The sequence below is a fragment of the Gopherus flavomarginatus genome, chromosome 9 (genome assembly GCF_025201925.1).
Source record: "Gopherus flavomarginatus isolate rGopFla2 chromosome 9, rGopFla2.mat.asm, whole genome shotgun sequence".
NCBI lineage: Eukaryota > Metazoa > Chordata > Testudines > Testudinidae > Gopherus > Gopherus flavomarginatus.
In genome coordinates this window covers 65,469,727-65,491,945 of record NC_066625.1, presented here as the reverse complement: position 1 = coordinate 65,491,945, position 22,219 = coordinate 65,469,727, and the positions used below count along the sequence as shown (strand labels likewise).

General features: G+C 45.0%; 1 protein-coding gene across 4 annotated transcripts in view; it reads left to right on the top strand.

Annotated features, from left to right (window-relative positions):
* The window catches only part of MINDY2 (MINDY lysine 48 deubiquitinase 2), a 105,737-nt gene that overhangs the window by 19,816 nt on the left and 63,702 nt on the right, over positions 1-22,219 (top strand). For all 4 annotated transcript variants that reach the window (XM_050967976.1, XM_050967975.1, XM_050967972.1 and 1 more), the window contains exon 3: positions 5,357-5,421. In XM_050967976.1, the coding sequence (XP_050823933.1) occupies positions 5,357-5,421 (65 nt within the window). The remainder of the gene's footprint in view (positions 1-5,356; positions 5,422-22,219) is intronic.

Sequence of the window (22,219 nt, the reverse complement as noted above, 5' to 3'; positions counted from 1 at the left end):
TGGACTACTTATTAACTCCAAAATCTCAATTTTTCAATCCGCTCCATAAGGTTCCTTCTAGCAGCAATATCTGCATAACACACTCTTATCCAGGGGGCCATGCTTTTTTTTGTTTGTTTTTCCCCCATCCCACAGCAGGAAGATTCCTTAAAGGCCTCATTGACATTTTTCCACTGATTTGGAAGCCCTCTCATCCTTGGCACCTCAATATAGTATTGGTAGACTTGGGCGAATGAAATTTTCCTCGATAATTGTCATAAATGTCAATTTCACTGTACACACAGAAACCAGAAAGTATTTCTTTAATCAAAATGTGCAAATAGGCAAACTAAGAGAAATGCTGCCTGAGAACTTAGTTTGATTTAAGGATATTTACTTTGTATACTTTGACATTTAATGCTGACAATTGGTGATGGTAACTGTTATAAAGCTTGAACTTGTTGAATCTTACCATTTTCTGTAATTCTGACCCCTCCCTCCATAATTTCCCTCAACTGTGAAAATGTAAAAATTGGAAACAGTGCTTACAAATAAACACTATCTGTCAAAACAACAACAAAAAATTCAATTCTGCCAAGCCTAAGTATTAGCAAAGCTGATGGATTCCTCCCCTCTGAGTGTGGAGCAAGCTGTTCCCTTTACCACCTACCTGAAAAGACAGCTTTTCTTAGTAGCCTTACTTCAGCTCAAAGTATAGTGATTCAGGCTCTCATGACAGATGGTCCCCCTTAAGTGTTTCATGAGGACACAGTAATTTTTGGATCTCTTGCTAAATATCTGCCAGGTTTTCTCAGGTTATGGTAGGAAGCTGCCTGTTGTGAGGACATTCCCACTGTTTCATTATTCTTAAAGGGCCTGTTAGGAGATGGTGAGTTAATGTCTAATAAGGGAAGAATTAACTCATAGAGATTGGGGGAGAAAGATGCTGCAAGGCAAAATGAAGCAACATTGCGAGGATTCTGAAAGGCTGGTATCTAGTGTGTGTGTGTGTGTATATGTATATGTATATGTATATGTGTGTATATGTGTGTGTGTGTGTGTGTGTATATATATATATATATGTGTGTGTGTGTGTATATATATATATATATATGTGTGTGTGTGTGTGTGTATATATATATATATATATATATGTGTGTGTATATATATATATGTATGTGTGTGTGTGTGTGTGTGTGTGTGTGTGTGTATATGTATATATATAAAAAAGAGTAATGGGATGGGACAAGATCCTTTGGTGTGGTTGGTCCCCACACATCTCCTACTCCCAAGAGATGGAAGATTATGCTGCTCATGGGGAAAGGAGTTGGCTCTTTGCAGTACTCCTAGCCAGTTGGCTGCTGCCAATATCCTTGATTTTTATATACTTTGATTAGTATATTATTAGATCTGGATGCGTTAGTCAAATTCTATAACTATTTGAAACCAAATCAATACTAATTTTCAAAGCAATCCATATTTTGTCTGACCATGTTTTAATCTAACCTATAAAGCAGATACTGCTATGTTCTATCAAAGCGTCTACAGATTTATTGGTTCAAAGGGTCTGTAACTCATGCCAAACAACAATTTGGGTATTGATTCAAGATCTCTCATTAGCTTGTTTAAGAATGTATTTGTCTGTGGTTATGATCATCTGTGCTGTGAGGGCATTGCTGTATATTATTTCATCACATCTTAAAAATCAAAGTCTAAGCAAATGCTTTAGGAGTTTCTGTTCTCTTTGATAAACTCATAGCTAACAGAGATGCTGAGGGTTGGCTGCCCTTAAGAGTGAGGTTTACAGCTCCAAAGAGTGAGATTCAAGGCCAAAGAGTGAGATTTTCCAGCTGGCGTATTAGGTCATCTTTGGTCCTTGGTGACAGCCAATAGACCAGGGTTTTAATCCAACTGGCACTTAATAGTTTGTTTTAAATATATACTGCTTAATATTGCATATAAAACACTTAAATGTCCTAATTCATAAAAACATCCAGGGCACTTGAGCATTCTGTATGCAACACAAACTAATGGATTTTAATAAAAACAATTACTTGCTGTCTGAAACAAAAACCTGGATGGTTGGAGATCCCTGAGGATCTGAGTTAACAACCCCTGGCTTAGGCACACAGTCAGTGGACAGTATAGGAGAAATATTAAAAAATAAACTGTTTATAGAAAAACCTAACAAAAAAGAACTGTTTTATCAATACAACTATATGTTTATTTTCCATATCACCACCTCACAGTGATCATCCATTTGAAAAACACTTTTCAATAAAGTATCAGAGGGGTAGCTGTGTTAGTCTGGATCTGTAAAAAGCGACAAAGTCCTGTGGCACCTTGTAAAGTGACCTCTGTGCACTGTATTTTTTATTACAAATAAATATATGCACTGTAAAAATGATAAAAAATCGTATTTTTCTTTTTACTTCATACAAGTACTGAAGTGGCATCTCTTTCTCGTGAAAGTGTAATTTTCAAATGTGATTTTTTTTTAAAAAAAAATTTGTTACATAACTGCACTCTAAAACAAAACCGTGTAAAACTTTAGAGCCTACAAGTCCTCCGTCCTACTTCTTATTCTGTCAATCATTAAGACAAACAAGTTTGTTTACATTGACAGGAGATACTGCTGCCTGTTTCTTGTTCACAATGTCACCTGAAAGTGATGATAGGTGTTTGCGTTGCAGTGTTGTAGCCAACGTACGTGCCAGATGTGCTAAAGGTTCATATGTCCTTTCATGCTTCAACTGCCATTCCAGAGGACATGCTTCCATGCTGATGGTGGGTTCTCTTTGATAACAATCCAAAGTAGTGCGGTCTGATGCGTGTTCATTTTCGTCATCTGAATCACCAGCAGAAGATTGATTATTTTTTTCTTTCTTTCTTTGGTGGTTTGAGTTCTGTAGTTTCCCCATCACAGTGTTGCTCTTTTAAGACTTCTGAACGCATACTCCACACCTCATCCCTCTCAGATTTTGGACAGCACTTCAGATTCTGAAATCTGGGGTTGAGTGCTGTAGCTATTTTTTAGAAATCTCACATTGGTACCTTCTTTGCGTTTTGTCAAATCTGCTGTTAAAGTGTTTTTAAAACGAACATGTGCTGGGTCATCATCCGAGACTGCTATAACATGAAATATATGCAGAATGAAGGTAAAACAGAGCAGGAGACATACAATTCTCCCCCCAAGGAGTACAGTCACAAATGTAATTGATGCATTATTTTTTTAACTAGCATCAGCAGCATGGAAGCATTTCCTCTGGAATGGTGGCTGAAGCATGGAAGGGACATAGGAACCTTTTAGCGCATCTGGCTCATGAATACCTTGCAATGCTGGCTACAACCGTACCATGTAAACCCCTGTTCTCACTTTCAGGTGTCGTAAATAAGAAGTTGGCAGCGGGGTTTCCCGTCAGTGCAAACAAACTTGTTTGTCTTGGCGATTGACAGAATAAATAGGACTGAAGTGGTCTTGTAGGCTCTAATGTTTTAAACTGTTTTGTTTTAGAGTCCAGTTATGTAACCAAATATATCTGCATTTGTAAATTACACTTCCATGATAAAGAGATGGCACTTCAGTACTTGCATGTATTTGTAATAAAAAATATAAAGTGAGCTCTGTGCATTTTGTATTCTGTTATAATTGAAATCAATATTGAAAATGTAGAAAAACATCCAAAAATATGTAATAAATGTAAATTGGTATTTTAGTGTTAAGTGCGATTAATTGTGATTAATTTTTAATAGCGATTAATTTTTTTAGTTATGTGAGTTAACTGTGATTGACATCCCTACTTTTCAGTGTTTGATTTCGATGTAATCATATTACATTTACAGCAAACCTAAATAATCAGATTCCAAAATAAATAAATTAAAACGAAATGAAAATAAAACACAATCCAATCTGAAGCTAACAAAACATAAAGGATTCAGATTTCACATTTCTTTTAATATCTATCTTAGTTTCTAATTTGGTGTCTGCTTTTATTCATGTACTTTGTTATATTACCATGTGGCCCCTTTGCTGCTGTTACTATTTCTTTTGGTTGCTTAAACTTGAAATATGACTTGGGATTTGCCAGCTTCACCTGGATAATAGAGGGCGGTGTCCCATCTAGTCCAAGGTTTTGGTCTGAATGAGCAATCTGGCTGTCAGGAAAGATCTCTTTTTAAACAGGGGGCTCAGGTGGTCTGCGCTTGGAAGAGGAATATTTTGCTGTGCAAGCAGAATTGTAACTTTCACTTTTGCATGTGTCTCAGAGGAAAAACACATTTTGAACAGAAACAAAGTGTAATGTATAAAGTATTCAATTCTTTGTTTTTATCCAAGTTTAAATATAAAAATGGGAAATTAATAGACAATTAAAAGACATTCTAACAGTATAACCAGATTTTCACAAGCATGTATGTAAATATGATACAAATAAGAAGTGGATATTTTTGTGTAATATAAGAATTGAAAGTTTTGTGTCTGTATAACATGGTGTATTTCAAGGGTTCTCAAACTGGAGGTCGGGACCCCTTGGGGTCACAAGGTTATTACATGCGGGGGTCGTGAGCTGTCAACCTCCACCTCAAACCCCACTTTGCTTCCAGTATTTATAATGGTGTTAAATTATATTTAAAAAGTGTTTTTAATTTATAAGGGGGGTTGCACCCAGAGACTTGCTATGTTAAAGGGGTCACTAGTAATAAAGTTTGAGAGCCACTGCTGTATTTTAATAATCCTGTTGCCCTGGATAAAGGCATAAGCTAAATTAATTAATATTTAACTCTCATCATGACACATTGAAAATGGTACATAAAACAGCAAATCTTGGACTCAATAAAAATTAATTCATAAAACACTGAAAGAACATTGCAAACAATATTTTGTCAGAGACTCTAGGAATAAATGACTATTTGCCAAAAAAAAAAAAAAAAGTCAGAAAATAGAGTAGCTACATGCCCAACTGAAATGTTTAACTATCATTTAGGTTTCACTTGCCTTCTGATAAGATTGTGTATTAACTTTTCCTCTAACAATTATGATTTAAAGTTCTGAGGAAGTGGGATCTCATCAGTTTATTAGTAAACTTAAATTCGTAGATGTTCAGAAGGGATCACTGACGTCCTATATAACACGGGTCATAGAGCTTCCCCCAAATAATTCCTAGATCATATCTTTAACAAAAACTCCCAATCTTGACTTAAAAATGTAAGTGGTGGAGAATCCTTGGGAAGTTGTTCCAGTGGTAAGTTTCTTAAAGACAGTTACTTAAAGGTGCCATCATTTTGTCAAAGAGCTTCAGGCAGATAGACAACTTTTAAAGAGTACATCTAAAGCTTTGAGTTGTGGAATAAATTATAACTTGATTTTTTTTTTTTTAAGGAGACTATATTCTTGATGCAAAACCAAAAGAGATTTCTGAAATTCAACGTCTAAATTATGAGCAGGTAAGAAACAGTTTCTAAAAAGCAATTGTTTGTTTTTTCAGTAATGAACTAAAGCATTTTTTAAAAAAAAATTCACTAAATTACTTTTGTTGAGACTTTGTAAAATCCACCAATGTATGGAAAATAGAGCCTTTGTTCTTATTTATTCAGTATCGACTTTAGTTTTACAGTATCTCTCCTAAAGTAGAGAAGAGTAGTTATTGCTGTGCGAATCACTTTCTTGAAGAGACAACAGTTTTTTCTTGTTTATAGTAACAGATTGGCCTTGGGCTTAGTGTTCAATCTGACTTCTAAGTCTTTCCCTCTCTGCTAGCAAAGAAAATAAAATGTCTTTGCATTCTGTTATATCAGCCATGGCAAAATGAGTTCCTTTATCTGCAGCAAGAATAATGACAGACTCCATTGTACTTTATTTTAAAATAGTTCATATTTTCAGTTCAGATGTCCCTGGAGTATTGGTAGTAGGTACTTATTCTGAAATCTGTGATAACTGAAAACCATGCTTTTCAGATTAGCCTACTCTATTCAGATGGGAACAGAAAATGTAATCTCTTTTTATTAATCTGTAGATGCTGCTGTAACCAGATCACAGAAGTAGTACAGAAAGTCTTAAGAATTCTGTGAAATGTTTTATAGCTATTTCTTCTAACTTGAATTGAGGATATAGTAGTTGATCTAATAACAGTAATATACTTATTCCATTTTTAAATACAACTGCGGTAAAGGTGTTTCTCCCATGTATGTATTTTTAATAACAGACCAGTTGTGGGTGTTGCTGGTATAGAGTGACTGCCACATTTAATCTCAGATGTGGGTGATATGTTTGAAAAGAGCTTTGGGAGCCTTTTGGAATGGGTCACTATAAACATGAACTTTTTTTTAAAAAACCGCCCTGTAGAGGCAATTGGGGTGCATGCAAATAGTAATTTTCTTACTAAAACCAAAAATCACTATACATACCCAAATTAAAAGCCGTGACCTGCACGAAGTTTTTAAAATATATTCTTTGATATAGCACCAATAATGCATTCTGAATTTTTTAAAGTCCTTTTTAAAATGTGCAACTTTTCTGCTTCCTGTTGATGTTTTAAGAAGTGACCTGATTGCAACACCACCCAGGATGCTCAGCTCCTTCCTCACTTTTGTTTCAGAGCACACTTCTGTCTGACACACCTCTTTGTTTTCGCTTTGAGATTTGATGCTTGTGATACTGGTAAACATCCTCTTGTAGGATCTGAAGAAAGATGTGTACCAGCAATAAAACAGTGAATCTGACCACAAAGTAAATGAAATGGGAGAGGAGTTGAAAGAAATATTTTTCTTTAATGTTTTGTTTATGGTAATCTTATGAGTTATTTGTTATAAATGTATACCTACATTTTGTATCTACGTGTTTTCTCACTCCATTTTAAATACTAAAAAAGACAAAGTGACATCATGAAAGCTTGTATACGAGCTTATGTAAGTGCCAACAGTGACTGATGTAAGCAGTTTTTCTTTAAAAGGTGTCTTGAGTCACTTTAAAGGGTCTAGGGCTCCGGCTGCCGTGGAGAGCCCGGAGCTCTTTAAATCACCGCTGGAGCTCTGCCGCTGATACCCTGGAGCTGCGGCAGGGGGGCTCAGGCAGCGCTTTAAAGGGTCCGGGGCTCCAGCTGCTGTGGGTAGCCCCAGGCCCTTTAAATCCCGTTGGAGCCCTGCCACTGCTACCCCAGGGCTGCTACAGCGGGGCTCTGCCAGCAATTTAAAGGGCATGGGGCTCCCTGCGGCCAGAGCACCAGGCTCTTTAAATCACCACTGCAGCCCTGCCACCGGTACCCTGATATAACAGCACTTCACTTATAACGCAGTAGGGATTTTTGGCTCCACGAGGCCGCGTTATATTGGGGTAGTGGTGTATTGTACTGGTGACTCCTTTCACATAGCAAACCTTAAGTGTGACACCCGCCCCCCCCCCCCCTTATAAATGTTTATATATTTAATACCATTATAAATGCTGAAGACAAAGCGGGATTTGGGGTGGAGGCTGACAGCTCGCGACCCCCCCATGTAAAACCTCGTGACCCCCTGAGAGGACCCGAACCCCTGCCTTAAGCGATCAGGACAAAACATTGAGATCATGCAGAAATATTTCCTATTACAGACCTTGATAAATTTACAAGATGCACCTACTAGTCAGCATGAGGTATAAAAAATGAAGGGGATCTGTGCTGTTATGTTCCAGTAAAAAGAACATGATACACAAAATAGTGAACAGTATATAGAGAAGATAGGTTGGGTACTTCTGTTTCATTTTTCTCCTAATATAAGGAAAGTGGACCGTTTAATGAACCAATTTAGCAACACATTTCAAACTAATAAGGAAACAATTTTTCATAAAACACACAATTAGCCTGTGGAACTGAACGCCACAAGATATCAATGAGACCAAGAGCCTTGCAGAGTTCAGAAAAAGGTTGACATTCATGATATATTGATAACGAAAACATCTAGAATTACAGTTGAATAAACTACTCCCTATGAGTAGGCTATTCCATGACTGTTTACTGCAGTATTTCTTGCATGTTCCTCTAAAGCAGCAGGTATTGGCCACCATTGGAGGTAGGATACAAGATTAGTTTGACCAATGATCTGGTAAGGCAATGCTTAGTCTTCCCTACCCATCCCAGAGCCTCCTGGCTGCTGTGAAGGAGAGAAGCTTTTGTTACTGTACCCCTCTCCTCAGCTTGCTGGCTTCTACGGAGTGTGGGCATAGAATGGATCAGGTCTCCATTGTTCGACTTCTCACCTAAAGCCTCCTGGCTGCTGGGAAGGATGGTGTGAAGAAGCATCCTCCTTTATATACCTCTAGACCACTTTTTGAGTCTGTCTCCTCTGTGAAGTGCCTGTTTCTATGCTTTATTGCTTTCTCTATAACATTTGTGTAAATTTGATATGATTCTGGAGTTTCATTGCCTCCCACAGGTTCTGAATAGAAACAGTGAAACAGACTAGAGTCTAAATATTCTGCTGGTGCTTGGTAATGCTGTGCAAAGGCACTGGAACTGACTGCAGATTAGGGAAGACAATGCTGAGTTGGTTTGCAGTTTGAAATATTTATTCTGGAATCAAAGAACAGAAAAATAGTTGTTAGTTTTTTTTTAAATTAAAAGCTTAATTTTTGTAGAAACTGCTAACATATGCCCCCAAGTAGCAGGAAAAGCTTCCTACTTGCCTACAGTGAGTGAATTTTTTCAGCTCCATCTACATGTGTTCATAGCTTATTCCCTGTGCATAACATTTTTAAAGGAGAGAGAGGGATTTCATTGGAAGTAAATGATTAGAGTTTGAAATGGAACTATTTTACTTTTTATTACTGGATCTCCTTATTTTGTTTGGGAGAATTTACACATACTTCTTGTATTTGTTGTGCTGGAAACAGCAAGTTGAGTGGTATTGTGGAAACTGAAATTGACCTGGACCATAGTCTTTCAGAATTATACAAAATGATTTATTTTGGATAATTCTGAGTTATAAACTTTGATTGGAGTAACTGACATATAATGCTTCATGTGTCCAAGTGAGTGCTAAGTGATCAGTGGTTACAAGATCTAAATCTTGTGATTTCCAAGTTATTGGAAAAATATTGTCTAGAGGTAGACGCAGTGTACTGGAATAAGATTGAAGAAAATTAGCTACCCATTTAAAGTGCAGCCTCTCTGGCCTCCCTTTACCAGACTGGATGAGTTTACCATGTAAAAGCAGCAAAGAGTCCTGTAGCACCTTATAGACTAACAGACGCATAGGAGCATGAGCTTTTGTGAGTGAATACACCCACGAAAGCTCATGCTCCTATGCGTCTGTTAGTCTATAAGGTACCACAGGACTCTTAGCCTGGATCTTTAAAAGCAGCAAACTCTGATAACTAACTGGTATCCCTCTGATACTTGATACCATGTAATTGTCATACAATTTTTTTTGTATGTTTCATTACATCGTTAAAGAGATTAGTGTAGGTATATTTTAACTTCTGTGCTTTATAAATATATAAATAGTCATATTTATCCAGTATTTTCTAATAATCTTATTAGTGCTCACTTTGTGGAGTAGCAAACCCAGCCATTCTTATGGCGACCTAGTTGTTTCATCCACTTTCTCAGCACATATTTCATAGTGCTCTGGTGAGGTAGTGTATTTCTAAGAATGCATTCTGCCTTGAGAGAAAATATGTATTATTGTTTAAAAATCAGTTTAATATAAACTGGAAACACAATTATGCACTAATCATAATTGTGTGGTTACTGTATGGTGTCACTACAGTGTAGAAAAAAGATTGTTTGGGTGTCTTTACTGTACATTTCTGTACCTTAAGTCATTTGGATTTTTAATGTAACCTTATCTCTGCATTTTTTTTTGGTGTGTAATATCTGTTTTTGGGGTGGTTACAGCATCTTTGTAGTGTGTTTTTACTCTTACATAACTGATATGTTAAAATAGAGTTAAGACTGAGACTACATAGATTTTGTTGTTGTTTGGGACTATATTGGGAGGATTTAATTAACTAATTGAAACTATCTGCTGCTTGTCAACCTAATGAGAGCAGGTACTATATTTTGCATTTCTCTTGTTCTCAGTGTGTGGTTCTTTTAAAAAAAAAATCAAATAAAGGATGAGACACCACATTTTACTGAAGAATTTATAGTTTTAGAAGTATGTCTCTCTCATCTCTGGACTCCACTGTAAGTTTACATATGCCTCATGAGAGCTCATAATCACTTGAATAGTAGCATCCTTCAGGGCTGTGCATGCTTCCTCTTCCTCCTTGTGCTTTTATGTGAAGTGGCTGCAACGCTCAAGTTCCTTCTCACCTCCCATGGCAGTGAGGTGGAGCTTGGACTGTATTTGACCTGTTTCTTTTTTCTAGGCTTTGGAACTCTTAATTTGTCAAGAAATCTCTCTTCACTTCCTTTATTTCAATACTTTTATTAAAAATTCGTTTAAATGGGCATTCTCCTCTCCCCAAAAAGGAAAAGGTCAAGAAGGGGAAGATTCTCCTGCACACCTCCTTGTACAGTGGGTTGAAATGCTTCACACCGTTTGTAATGGCATACTAGAATCTCACTGGGTTTAAATCTGTCCTTGTCATTGTCTGATGCCTTTACCTACTGATTAGAGAACCTGCTCCAGCATTGTCCTCTTAAACTTTTAGGACTCCATCTGCCACTCGAAGTAGTCTTTCTAGTGACCATTACCTTAGCCAGAAGAGTGAGCAAGTTTCAGGCACTCGGAGTGGAAACTTCTTTCATCTTGTTTCATAAAGCCGGTCACACTGAGACCTCATGCAAAAATTTAATTCCCAAGACATTTTCTGATTTCAATTTGCCTGTGTCTTCCAAAGCCACATTCCACACAAGGGGAGAAGATGATCCATATCCTAGACGTATCCAGAGCTCTTCAATGTTGCATCAACAGGACAAAATCTTTTAGACTGTCCCCATGTCTGTAGTTAGCTGCTCCAATGGTCAAGGCATTTCATCAGACTTTCAAATGGGTAACCCATATCTCACTGTGCTACCCAATGGCTGAGGTACTTCTCCATTTGACTATTAAGGGTCGTGCCGTCAGAACCCAAGTGGCATCCTTGGCCTGTTTCTGAAATGTGCTGATATCTGAAATCTGCAAGGCTGCTAAGTGAAGCAGCCATCCATGTTTGTCCAGCATTATGCATTGGACTAATAAGAGGCCAAAATTGCAAGAGTGGTACTCCAGTCACTATTCAACAGGTGCAATTGAAACTTCTCATTCCCACCATCCTGAAGAGGGTACTGCTTGCCAGTCATCTGTTATGGGATCCATGCTGACACATACTTAAAAAAAAGAAGAATGGGGGTTCTTCGAGTGATTGCTCATGTGCATTCCACAATAGGTGTGCGTGCTCTCCACATGCACTGGTGCCCTAGCAGTGCCTGTTGGGGAGTGCCCCTAGCGATCCCTGGAGTGGCGCCTCTGTAGTGCGGTATAAGGGGTGTGGCGCGCTCTCCCCCACCCTCAGTTCCTTTTTGCCAGCAGTGAAGGTGCGTCAGAACTGCTCTGCTCCAGCTTGGCTGCAACTTCCCTCTTGAACTCTTGTTCATTCTAGTTAGTAGCACATGTAGTTTAGTGTTGGTTTAGTGCGCCCAGGTTGGGGCATGCTCCAGGCTTTAAGTTGTGTGGCACTTGCAGGCAGACAGTGCCAGAGAGTGATCCGCATGCGGACTGTTTATACTGTCTGGGGGAAACCCATCTCAGCGATTGCTGCAAGATTTGCAGATCCTTCAAGCCTCGAACCAAAAAGGAAAGGGACATTTGACTCCGAGCCATTCTGATGGAGTCGGTGTTGACCCCAACTCAAGTGTGCCACTCTGAATTGGCACCCAGCACCGTGGCATTGGTGCATGGCGACTCTTCAGTGCCTTCCACCAGCCAGCACTGCTCCCTGTCCACGTAACACTCCAAAAGAGCTAAGAAGAGATCTCCTTTGTGACATCGGAGCAAGACGGGGGAGAGACTAGACCCATGTTGTGCAGTTCTGGGTTTGGATCTGGGTTCTGGGTCTGAGTCTAGTCTGGGTCCATGCTGGAGGCCCTGCAAGCGGCCCAGGATGTTATGTCTGTGCCGGTACCAGGGGACCTGCAACCATTGGTTTCCCAGCCCAGAGGCAAGCCACCACTTGGATCTCCGCAGTCGCCACCTGGTCAGTACCGTTCACAGTCTAGGGAATGTTCCCAACGCCATTCGCTGCTCAGCGACTGCCTCGTGTGCAGTCCATGCCAGTCCCAGTCAACCCCCACCAGGTTGTCTGGCTGGGTACTGACTGGCAGGGGTTCCAGGCACTGCTCCTCCTCAAGGGACCATAGACCTCATGAGGAAAGCATGCCCTGTCAAGACTGGGACAGACAGCACTGGAGGTCCTAGTCTCTGAGAGGCTACCATAGCCCATCGTTGTACAGGCATCAACACCATTCCTGTTGTTCATCTCGCTCGAGGGCCCTGCCACAGCTCTGCTCCCTCAGTTCCAGGCATCAATTGCCGGCAACTCACTGTCGCAGATCCACCCGTTGGAACAGCTGCTACTGGTAGTACTTCCGCTCCTCCACCCCGGGATCACATCTCATGGTTGGCACCGTTCCCAACACGGCTGCTGCTCCTGGTCTGAGCGCAGCAGCAGGTCATATGCCTGGCCTCCCTTCATAGTCATCAATCAATGGGACAGGCTGGTCAGGCTGAACAGCCTGCTCCACCAGTGCCACAGCAGGTGCAGTGGCACCAGGCTCCTTGGCCAGCACCATGGTACCAATGGGGTCCCATGACCTCCAGCGCAGCCCCTGGTGGTGACTTGTTTTGGTGGCCAGAGCCTCAGAGAGACTGTCAGCCTCCCTGTCTCAGTCTCCCAGGAAGGAGTCAGTGGGGCGTTCATCACTGGTTCTGCGCCCAGAGGACAACCAAGTGGTGGGACCTCGAGCACCGGTGGGTATGCAGAGTACTGCACCCTCAGCCTCCCTGATGAGGCAATTATGGCCTCTCTGCCACCTGTTCCACAGGAGGACTCCAAGGCCCATCAGGAACTGTTGAAAAGGGTAGCTTCAAGCCGAGGAGGTGGAGGAATCTTCGGACTCCCTTTTCAACGTCCTCTCAGCTCAGCATCAGGCAGAGTGGCCCTCCCACTCCATGAAGGGGTGGCAAAGATTTTGAATGCCTTGTGGCAAACCCCGGCTTTCTTGCCCCCAGTCTCTTAGAGGGCGGAACGGAAGTACTTTGTGTTTGCCAAGGTGCGTGAATACACCCACCCTGCCCCCAACTCCCTAGTGGTTGAATCGGTCAACCACAGGGAGAGGCAGGGCCAACCAGCCCCTACTCTGAAAAATAAAGACTGAAGGAGACAGGACCTATTCAGGGCTTAAACTGCAGCAAGGGAGATTTAGGTTGGACATTAGGAAAAAGTTCCTAACTGTCAGGGTAGTTAAACACTGGAATAGATTGCCTAGGGAGGTTGTGGAATCTCCATCTCTGGAGATATTTAAGAGTAGGTTAGATAAATGTCTATCAGGGATGGTTTAGACAGTATTTGGTCCTGCCATGAGGGCAGGGGACTGGACTCGATGACCTCTCGAGGTCCCTTCCAGTCCTAGAGTCTATGAGGGAAGAGATTTATTCATCGTCAAGTTTCCAGTTAAGAGTGGCGGACCATCAAGCCCTCCTGGGGAGGCATAAGTTCAATTTGTGGGGCACTCTGCCCAAATTCGAGAACTCCCTCCAAGAGCGTGACAAGGAGTTCAAGGCTCTGGCGGAGGAAGGTACAGCGGCTGCCAGGGCGACCCGTCAAGCAATGTTGGATGCCGCGGATGGGGCTGCAAGGTCTAAGGCCTCTACAGTGTCCACGAGGAAGGCATCGTGGCTCCTGCTGTCTGGGCTGTCCAGCAAGGCGCAGAACTCCTTACAGGACCTTTGGTTCAATGGCAAGGCCCTGTTTTGCGGAACAGACAGATGTGAAATTGCACGGCCTGAAGGATTCTTGAACAACATTAATGACCCTTGGCCTCTCTGTTCCGGCCCTGGCCAGGACCAAGTTTAAGCTGCAGCAGCTCCCACCCAGGCCACCCACTCTAAATATGAGCCCCCTTATAAAAAAAAAAAAAGTCAAGGGACTATAAGAAACGCCAGCAGAGGCAGTCCCAGTTTGCCCCCCACCTCGGCCCTCCGACGGTAGACAGGCAGGAAAGCGCCAGTTTTGACGGGACTCCTGGGAGCAACTTACCAGTTCATACCAGGGATCCACCTGCAGTAAAGCTTCCCTTCTCTAACTGTTTGCTCTTTCTCCCGCAGTGGTTGTGGATGACCTCAGACCGATGGGTCCTCAACACCGTCTCCGGGGGCTACATCCTACAGTTTTACCTCTACCCCGCCTGGCCTCCGTCCCTCCTGGAACCCCTCTCATGAGGCCCTGCTCAAGCAGGAGGTGTGGTGGCTCCTTGGCCTAGGAATGGTGGAAGTGGTACCAGCAGAGTCCAGACACAAGGGTTTCTACTCCTGTTACTTCATTATCCCAAAGGCCAAAGGAGGGCTCAGGTGCATCCTGGACTTGTGAAGCCTGAACCAGTGCATGGTAAAACTCAAGTTTCGCATGGTCTCTCTGGCCTCCATCATCCCCTCTCTGGATCCCGGGGACTGGTATGTCTCCCTCGATCTGCAGGACACATACTTCCACATTCCATATATTTGAGGGGCACAGACGTTCCCTCCATTTCACAGTTGGGCAGGAACACTACCAATTTACCGTCCTCCTGTTTGGCCTTTCCACGTTCCCAGGGCATTCACAAAGTGCATGTCTGTGATAGCAGCCTACCTGAGACGTCGTGGGGTTCAGATCTTCCTCTATCTCAACAACTGACTGATCAAAGGCAGCTCCAAATTGCAAGTGCGGGATCATGTGGCCCTCATCCTGTCCACATGTGCCACTCTGGGCCTGTTGGTAAACAACACCAAGTCCATGTTCGTCCTGGTGCAGCACATAGAGGTAACATCCCAATATTAAGGTTGCCTAACACTTCACAACTACAGTTATTCACAGCAGAACTTGGTCTTGCCTTTTAAAAAAAATAAATAAATAAAAAAATTGGACTGTGTGTGTGTGAGAGAGAGAAATCATATGTTGATGGAAACATTTTGTTTAAGAGTGTAGAATCAAGCACTTTAAAGTTAAGATATAGACAACCTTAATTTGGGTACTACTTTCATTCTACTACAGTGTGTGCATGCAAGAGAAAGAAGCAGACATGGATGGATTTTACTCATGTTTACCTCTGGGAGCTGGCTAGTTTGAACTTCATGCCAATACTGAACACAGCTTGTGATGAAATTACTCCACTTAGGAATTTAAAAGTTTTAAGGTTGTCTTTTCTCCTTATTAACCTAAAACTGGACCTTCAGGATACTTCAAGAAAGGCAAAAAACCCCACCAGACAATTTGCCCTAATAATTTCTCTAGCCCCCAAACAATTTGCCCTAACCCCCAAAACCCCTGTTCCATACCTCTTCCACCCACACCCAGCAACTGTCCAGTTTCACTCCCAGGCTCTTTCCCAGCAATTACTTCCCTCTCCCTCAGCTCCTCTGTTACCCCGACTCCCTCAAGCCTTTGCACTGGTTCTGAGGGGTGTGGGAAATACATTTCTGTATTGTAGGTTTAAATGAATTATTAGTCAAGTTACATATTAATATGCCTAATAAGGAATCGTTTTCTCAAACGTTTCCTGAATCTTGTTTGTTGTCTGTATTGTTACAGACATACTTATTGACAGGTATTTTGAAATAAATTATCAAAATAATTTGAAACTGGTGTGATTTATATTGTTGTTTTGACAAAATATGCAGAATTTTGCAGAACATTTAATTTTTTGGTGCAAAATTCCCCCAGGAGTAATATGTTTAATTGATAGCCTGCATAAAGCTCTGGCTTGACCATCAGTAAAAGCGATATGGAGTCTTAGGCTCAGTTCCTAGCTTCATGAAGTTACTTTTCATACAATTTAAGTCATGAATGGTGGGTCAGTCTCCACAGATGCCAGATTCCAAAGCGAAGAGTTCTAGATGAGTAGAGTTTTTAATGTGCTTTTTTGAAATAAACTAGACACTGTTGGATTAAGTTTTCACTTATATAAACTTAAACTATTTAGATAATGAAGAAATGATTTGGTTTCAAATAGTACATTTTACATAATGTTGTTGTTGTTTTAACAGAGGGCACCCAGTTTAACAGAAATTAGCAGAAATGAAAAATTCATGATATCATTATTATACTTAAATCAGATTCTCAAAATTGTCATTGAAATTCATCAGTTTAGGTATAAAATACTTTTCTACCCTCAAAGCAGTAATTATATGGGAAAATGTAATGGGCTATTATTTGCTTAAGCTCTCAAGTCACTAAATGCCAGAGTTAAAGATTGAGATGAAACTTTGTTTTCTTGTGTGTGTATGTATTACCATACTATTTCTTAAATATGATAGAATACTTTACAGCACTTTGTACAATCTTACCCACGCATATCAACTAATAGTTTTTTTTTTTTTACACACAAACTCATTTTGTTATCCATGATTCCATATTCTTGAGTTAGTTTTTGTATAACATCATGCTGATGTGTGTTCTAATAACCTTTTCTTTTCGACCAATACTGCCATACTTAAATTCAATTCAGAGATAAAGGATTTAATGATGAAGCTAACTTTGTGGCAAACTTTTTTGGCCTGTGTATGCCAGCAAACTTGCATTACTCCAGTGCATATTTTAATCTGAAATTCACATTTTGTAACTTATGGTTTCATAAAAAATATTTTATGGACTCATCATGCAGATAGTGCTACTAGATATTACATCACAGGTTGTAGAATAAAATGATACAAGTGGAGCATATACCTATGGTTAAAGTAGATAGAGCATTGCCATTTTAAAAAGCCTCTTTCAACTGTTATAACTTTGCAAACTTTTACTGTCACGGAGTGTGGGGGAGTCCGGCCCTGCACCCCTCTTCCTGGGACCCACAGTGACTCTCAGCCAGCCAGTAAAACAGAAGGTTTATTGGACAACAGGAACACAGGTTACAGCAGAGCTTGCAGGCACAGTCAGGACCCCTCCACCGAGTCCTTCTGGGCTTTCAGGGTGCTTGGATCCTAGCTAGGATACCCTGAATTCCGCCCACACAGCCCCAAGCCCAAACTCAAACTGCTTCCCTCCTGCCACTCCCTTCCTTTGTCCCCTTCCCGGGTAAAGGTGTTGACCTTTCCCCTCCCTTACCTAGCTCAGGTTACAGGCCCTGGCATCGTCCATCCCCTAAAGTCCTCCCCTGCTCTCCCACTCCCCACACAGACAGTCCCTACTGCATCACATCTCTCCCCCCTTCGAGACTGAACTGAGCGGGGTCACTCTGCCCAGTGACCTGGGGAAGTTCAGGGTCCCCTCTCCGGGACAACGCATCTGCTGTCAGGTTGGCACTTCCCTTCACATGGACCACGTCCATGTCATAGTCCTGCAGGAGCAGGCTCCACCTCAGGAGCTTGGCGTTGGCTCCTTTCATCTGGTGCAGCCAGGTCAGGGGAGAGTGGTCGGTGTACACGGTGAAGTGTCGCCCGAAGAGATATGGCTCTAGCTTCTTAAGGGCCCACACCATGGCCAGGCATTCCTTCTCGATGGCCACGTAGCTTTGTTCCCGGGGTAGCAGCTTCTTACTCAGGTACACGATGGGGTGTGTCTCCCCCTTTTCATCCTCCTGCATTAACACCGCAGCCAGTCCCGTGTCTGAGGCATCGGTGAACACCATAAAGGGTTTGTCAAAATCTGGGTTTGCCAGAACTGGGTCGCTAACCGGAGCCTCCTTCAGCGCCCGGAAAGCCTCCTGGCACTGCTCAGTCCAGATCACCTTGTCTGACTTCCCCTTTTTGCACAGTTCAGTGATGGGGCCGGCTATGGTACTGAAGTGGGGCACGAACTTTCGATAGTACCCCGCCATCCCAATAAAGGCCTGGACCTGCTTTTTGGTTTGGGGAGCAGGCCAGTCTCTGATCACCTCCACCTTGGCTGGTTCCGGCTTCAGGCAGCCGCTCCCCACCCAATGGCCCAGGTAAGATACTTCAGCCATCCCCACCTTGCACTTCTCAGCCTTTACTGTTAACCCAGCCTTTCGGAGTCGGTCCAGGACTTGTTTAACCTGGGACACGTGGTCCTCCCAGGTCTGGCTGAAGACGCAGATGTCGTCAATATACGCCACGGCAAAACTCTCTATCCCCCTCAGTAGCTGATCCACCAGGCGCTGGAAGGTGGCCGGTGCTCCCTTGAGGCCGAAGGGCAGGGTCAGAAACTCATAGAGCCCCAAAGGGGTGATAAAGGCCGATTTCAGCCTGGCATCTGCGTCCAGCGGCACTTGCCAGTAGCCTTTGGTAAGATCCATAGTGGTGAGGTACCGAGCACCTCCCAGCTTGTCTAGGAGCTCGTCAGGCCTGGGCATAGGGTAGGCATCAGATACAGTGATGGCATTGAGCTTTCGATAGTCCACACAGAACCGGATTGACCCATCCTTCTTGGGCCTCGGCAGTAGTGCTGGTTCCCAAGGGCTGGAAGACGGCTGGATCACCCCCAAAGCCAGCATGTCCCTGACCTCTCTTTCAAGATCCTGGGCAGTTTTACCAGTGACCTGGAAAGGGGAGCATCTTATAGGGGGATGTGACCCGGTCTCCACCCAGTGGACAGTCAAATTAGTGCGTCCAGGCTGGTTGGAAAACAGCTGTCGGTATAGATGCAGCACCCCTCTGATCTCAGCATGCTGGCCCGGGGTCAGCTGATCAGAGAGGGGAATCGCCTCCGGGGGGAGCCAGCTTTTGTCCCAGGGAATAGATCTACTAAGGGGTCATCTCCCTGCCCTTCCCAATGTCCACACACGGCCAACACCACATTCACCCTGTCATAGTATGGTTTCATCATGTTCACATGGTACACCCGACGGTGATGTGCCCGGTTTGACAGCTCCACCACATAGTTTACCTCATTCAGTTGCTTGATAACCTTGAAGGGGCCTTCCCAGGCGGCCTGGAGTTTGTTTCTCCTCACGGGGATGAGGACCATCACCTGATCTCCGGTGGCGAAGGCACGGGCCCGTGCCGTGCGGTCATACCAGACCTTCTGCCTCCTCTGGGCTCGGGCCAGATTCTCCCTGGCCAGGCCCATGAGCTCGGCCAGTCTTTCCCGGAAGGTCAGGACATACTCCACCACTGACTCTCCCTCGGGAGAGGCCTTCCCCTCCCATTCGTCCCTCATCAGGTCTAGGGGCCCCCTTACCCGCCTTCCATACAACAGTTCGAAAGGTGAAAACCCGGTAGATTCCTGGGGCACCTCCCTGTACGCGAACAGCAGGTGAGGTAAGTACTTGTCCCAGTCCTGCGGGTGCTGGTTCATAAATGTTTTTAGCATCATCTTCAGCGTCCCGTTGAATCTTTCTACCAGCCCGTTGGACTGGGGGTGATACGCTGAGGCCCAGTTGTGCTGGACCCCACATTTCTGCCATAAGGACCGGAGCAGTGCCGACATGAAGTTGGACCCCTGGTCTGTTAAGACCTCCTTGGGGAACCCCACCCGGCTGAAAATTGTCAGCAGCGCATCTGCCACTGTGTCAGCTTCGATAGAGGACAAGGCCACCGCCTCGGGGTAGCGAGTGGCAAAATCCACCACCACCACCAGGATGTATTTCTTCCCTGACCGGGTCATCTTGCTGAGGGGTCCCACTATGTCCATGGCCACCTTCTGGAAAGGTTCTTCTATGATGGGTAAAGGCCTCAAAGCCGCTTTCCCCTTGTCCCGGGCCTTCCCCACCCTCTGGCAGGGGTCACAGGATTGGCAGTACTGTCGGACATGGGTAAAGACCCCAGGCCAGTAAAAGTTCTGTAGCAGCCTCTGCCTGGTGCGTCGGATTCCCTGGTGCCCTGCGAGAGGGATGTCATGGGCCAGGTACAGCAGCTTGTGACGAAACTTCTGGGGAACCACTAGCTGCCTCCTGATCCCCTATGACTCTACTTCCCCTGGGGGAGCCCATTCTCAGTACAGGAACCCCTTCTCCCACAGGAACCTCTCCTTGCAACCTCTTCTCATGGTCTGTACCGCACTAAGGTCAGCCCGGTCCCGGTGCTTCCGCAAGGAGGGATCTTTCTGCAACTCAGCCTGGAACTCAGCAGCTGGGACAGGGATGGGGACCGGCTCTCTCTTGCTGGCTGGGTCTGAGGCCGCAGCCTCTCTGCACCGTGCCCCTTTGCATTCCCCGCTCCCTGGGTTAGGGTCCTGCACCTTGGGTCGAGTACCTTCCCCGTTGTCGGGGTGCAGTGCCCTTTGCCGACTCTGACTACGAGTCACGACCAGGGCACTTTGGGTGTTACTAGGCCAGTCCTCGAGGTCCCCTCCCATTAACACGTCAGTGGGCAAATATCGGTGTACCCCCACATCCTTGGGGCCCTGCTTGGCCCCCCATTTCAGGTGTACCCTTGCCACGGGCACCTTGAATGGGGTCCCGCCCACGCCCATCAGGGTCAGGTAGGTGTCGGGCACCATCCGATCTGAGGCCACCACCTCGGGCCGGGCCAGCGTCACCTCTGCGCCCGTGTCCCAGTACCCAGTAACCTTCCTCCCATCTACCTCCAGGGGAACAATGCACTCCTTCCGGAGGGGCAGCCCCCCGCCCACCCGGTAAACCACAAACCCGGAGCCTGGCGCATCCACAGGTGGTATGTTGCCAGCCCCCCTTTCCTGGGAATGTAGCCCCTCCTCCGATTGGGTTTTTACCCAGTACACCCTCTGCGGGTTGGGTCTGCTTGGTCTGTCCCTGAGCTTGGGGCACTGGGCCCGTATGTGACCTCGTTGGCCACAGCGATAGCAGCCCATGTCTCGTGGGTCCCCTTGAGTGAGTCGGAGGGACCTGCCGCTGGATGTTCCCCTTTTGGGAGGGTTCTCCATAGGACCCCACTGGGAGGTCCCATGATGACTCTCTCTCTGCGTTGAGGCAGGCTTGCTCCTTCGAGAGTCCTCCCTGCCATCCCCTGCCCGACTGTCCACAAATTGGTCGGCCAGCTGGCCTGCGTGCTGTGGGTTCTCCGGCTTCTGGTCCATCAACCACAGCCTCAAGTCGGACGGGCACTGCTCGTACAGGTGCTCCAGTATGAATAGGTCAAGCAGGTCCTCTTTAGTTTGGGCCCCAGCTGTCCACTTGCGGGCATACCCCTGCGCCCGGTTGACCAGTTGTAGGTATGTGACCTCACGGGTTTTACGCTGGCTCCGGAACTTTTTCCGGTACATCTCAGGAGTCAGCCCAAACTCGCGGAGCAGGGCCTGTTTGAACAGTTCGTAGTCCCCTGCCTCTGCCCCTTTCAGTCGGCTGTACACCTCCACAGCTGTGGAGTCCAGTAAGGGGGTGAGAACTGCGATCCTGTCTGCAGGGTCAACCCTGTGCAGCTCGCAGGCATTCTCAAAGGCCGTCAGGAAGGTATCTATGTCCTCCCCCTCCTTACCCCGGGGCAGCAAGTGCTTATCAAAGCTCTTTGTAGGCTTGGGTCCCCCCTCACTCACCGCAGCTCGGGCCCCACTGCTCGCCAGCCGGGCCAGCTCCAGCTCATGTTTACGCTGTTTCTCCTTTTCCTCCCGCTCATGTTTACGCTGATTCTCCTCATGTTCACGCTGTTTCGCCTTCTCCTCCAGCTCATGTTCACGCTGTTTCGCCTTCTCCTCCAGCTTTTGCCTCTTTAACTCGAGCTTCTCCCTTTCATATTCCAGCCGCGTCCGCTCCACGGATGCCGAGCGTTGCCGGGCGGATCCCCTGCTGGCCGGGGGTGTCACGGTGCCCTCGGTATACACTGGGCTCCTCCCCGCCCTTCCCCTAGGCCTAGGAAGGGGGGGTCTCGGGAAGCCCTCGTCCGCCGGCTGACCACTCCCAGTGGGGATAGACATTGGTGCCTGCGCTGCATCCGCCCGGCTGCTTCCCTCAGAGACAGGGCTCCGTTCATTCATGCGGTCTCCCTGCTCCAGCTGGGCAATCAGCTGGTCCTTGCTGAGCCTCCCTGGGTGCAGCCCCCTCTGCTTACACAGCTCCACCAGGTCACACTTGCGCCGCTTGGCATACATCTTCCTGCTGACCACTCACAGGCTGGGGTGCTCGCCGCTCCCCACGGTTTCCAGGGGGACCCCTAGTGCACCAGCCCTTCTTGAGGTCGCCACCTCTCTGCCAGGGTCGAGCTGCAGACTCCTCCACCCCTG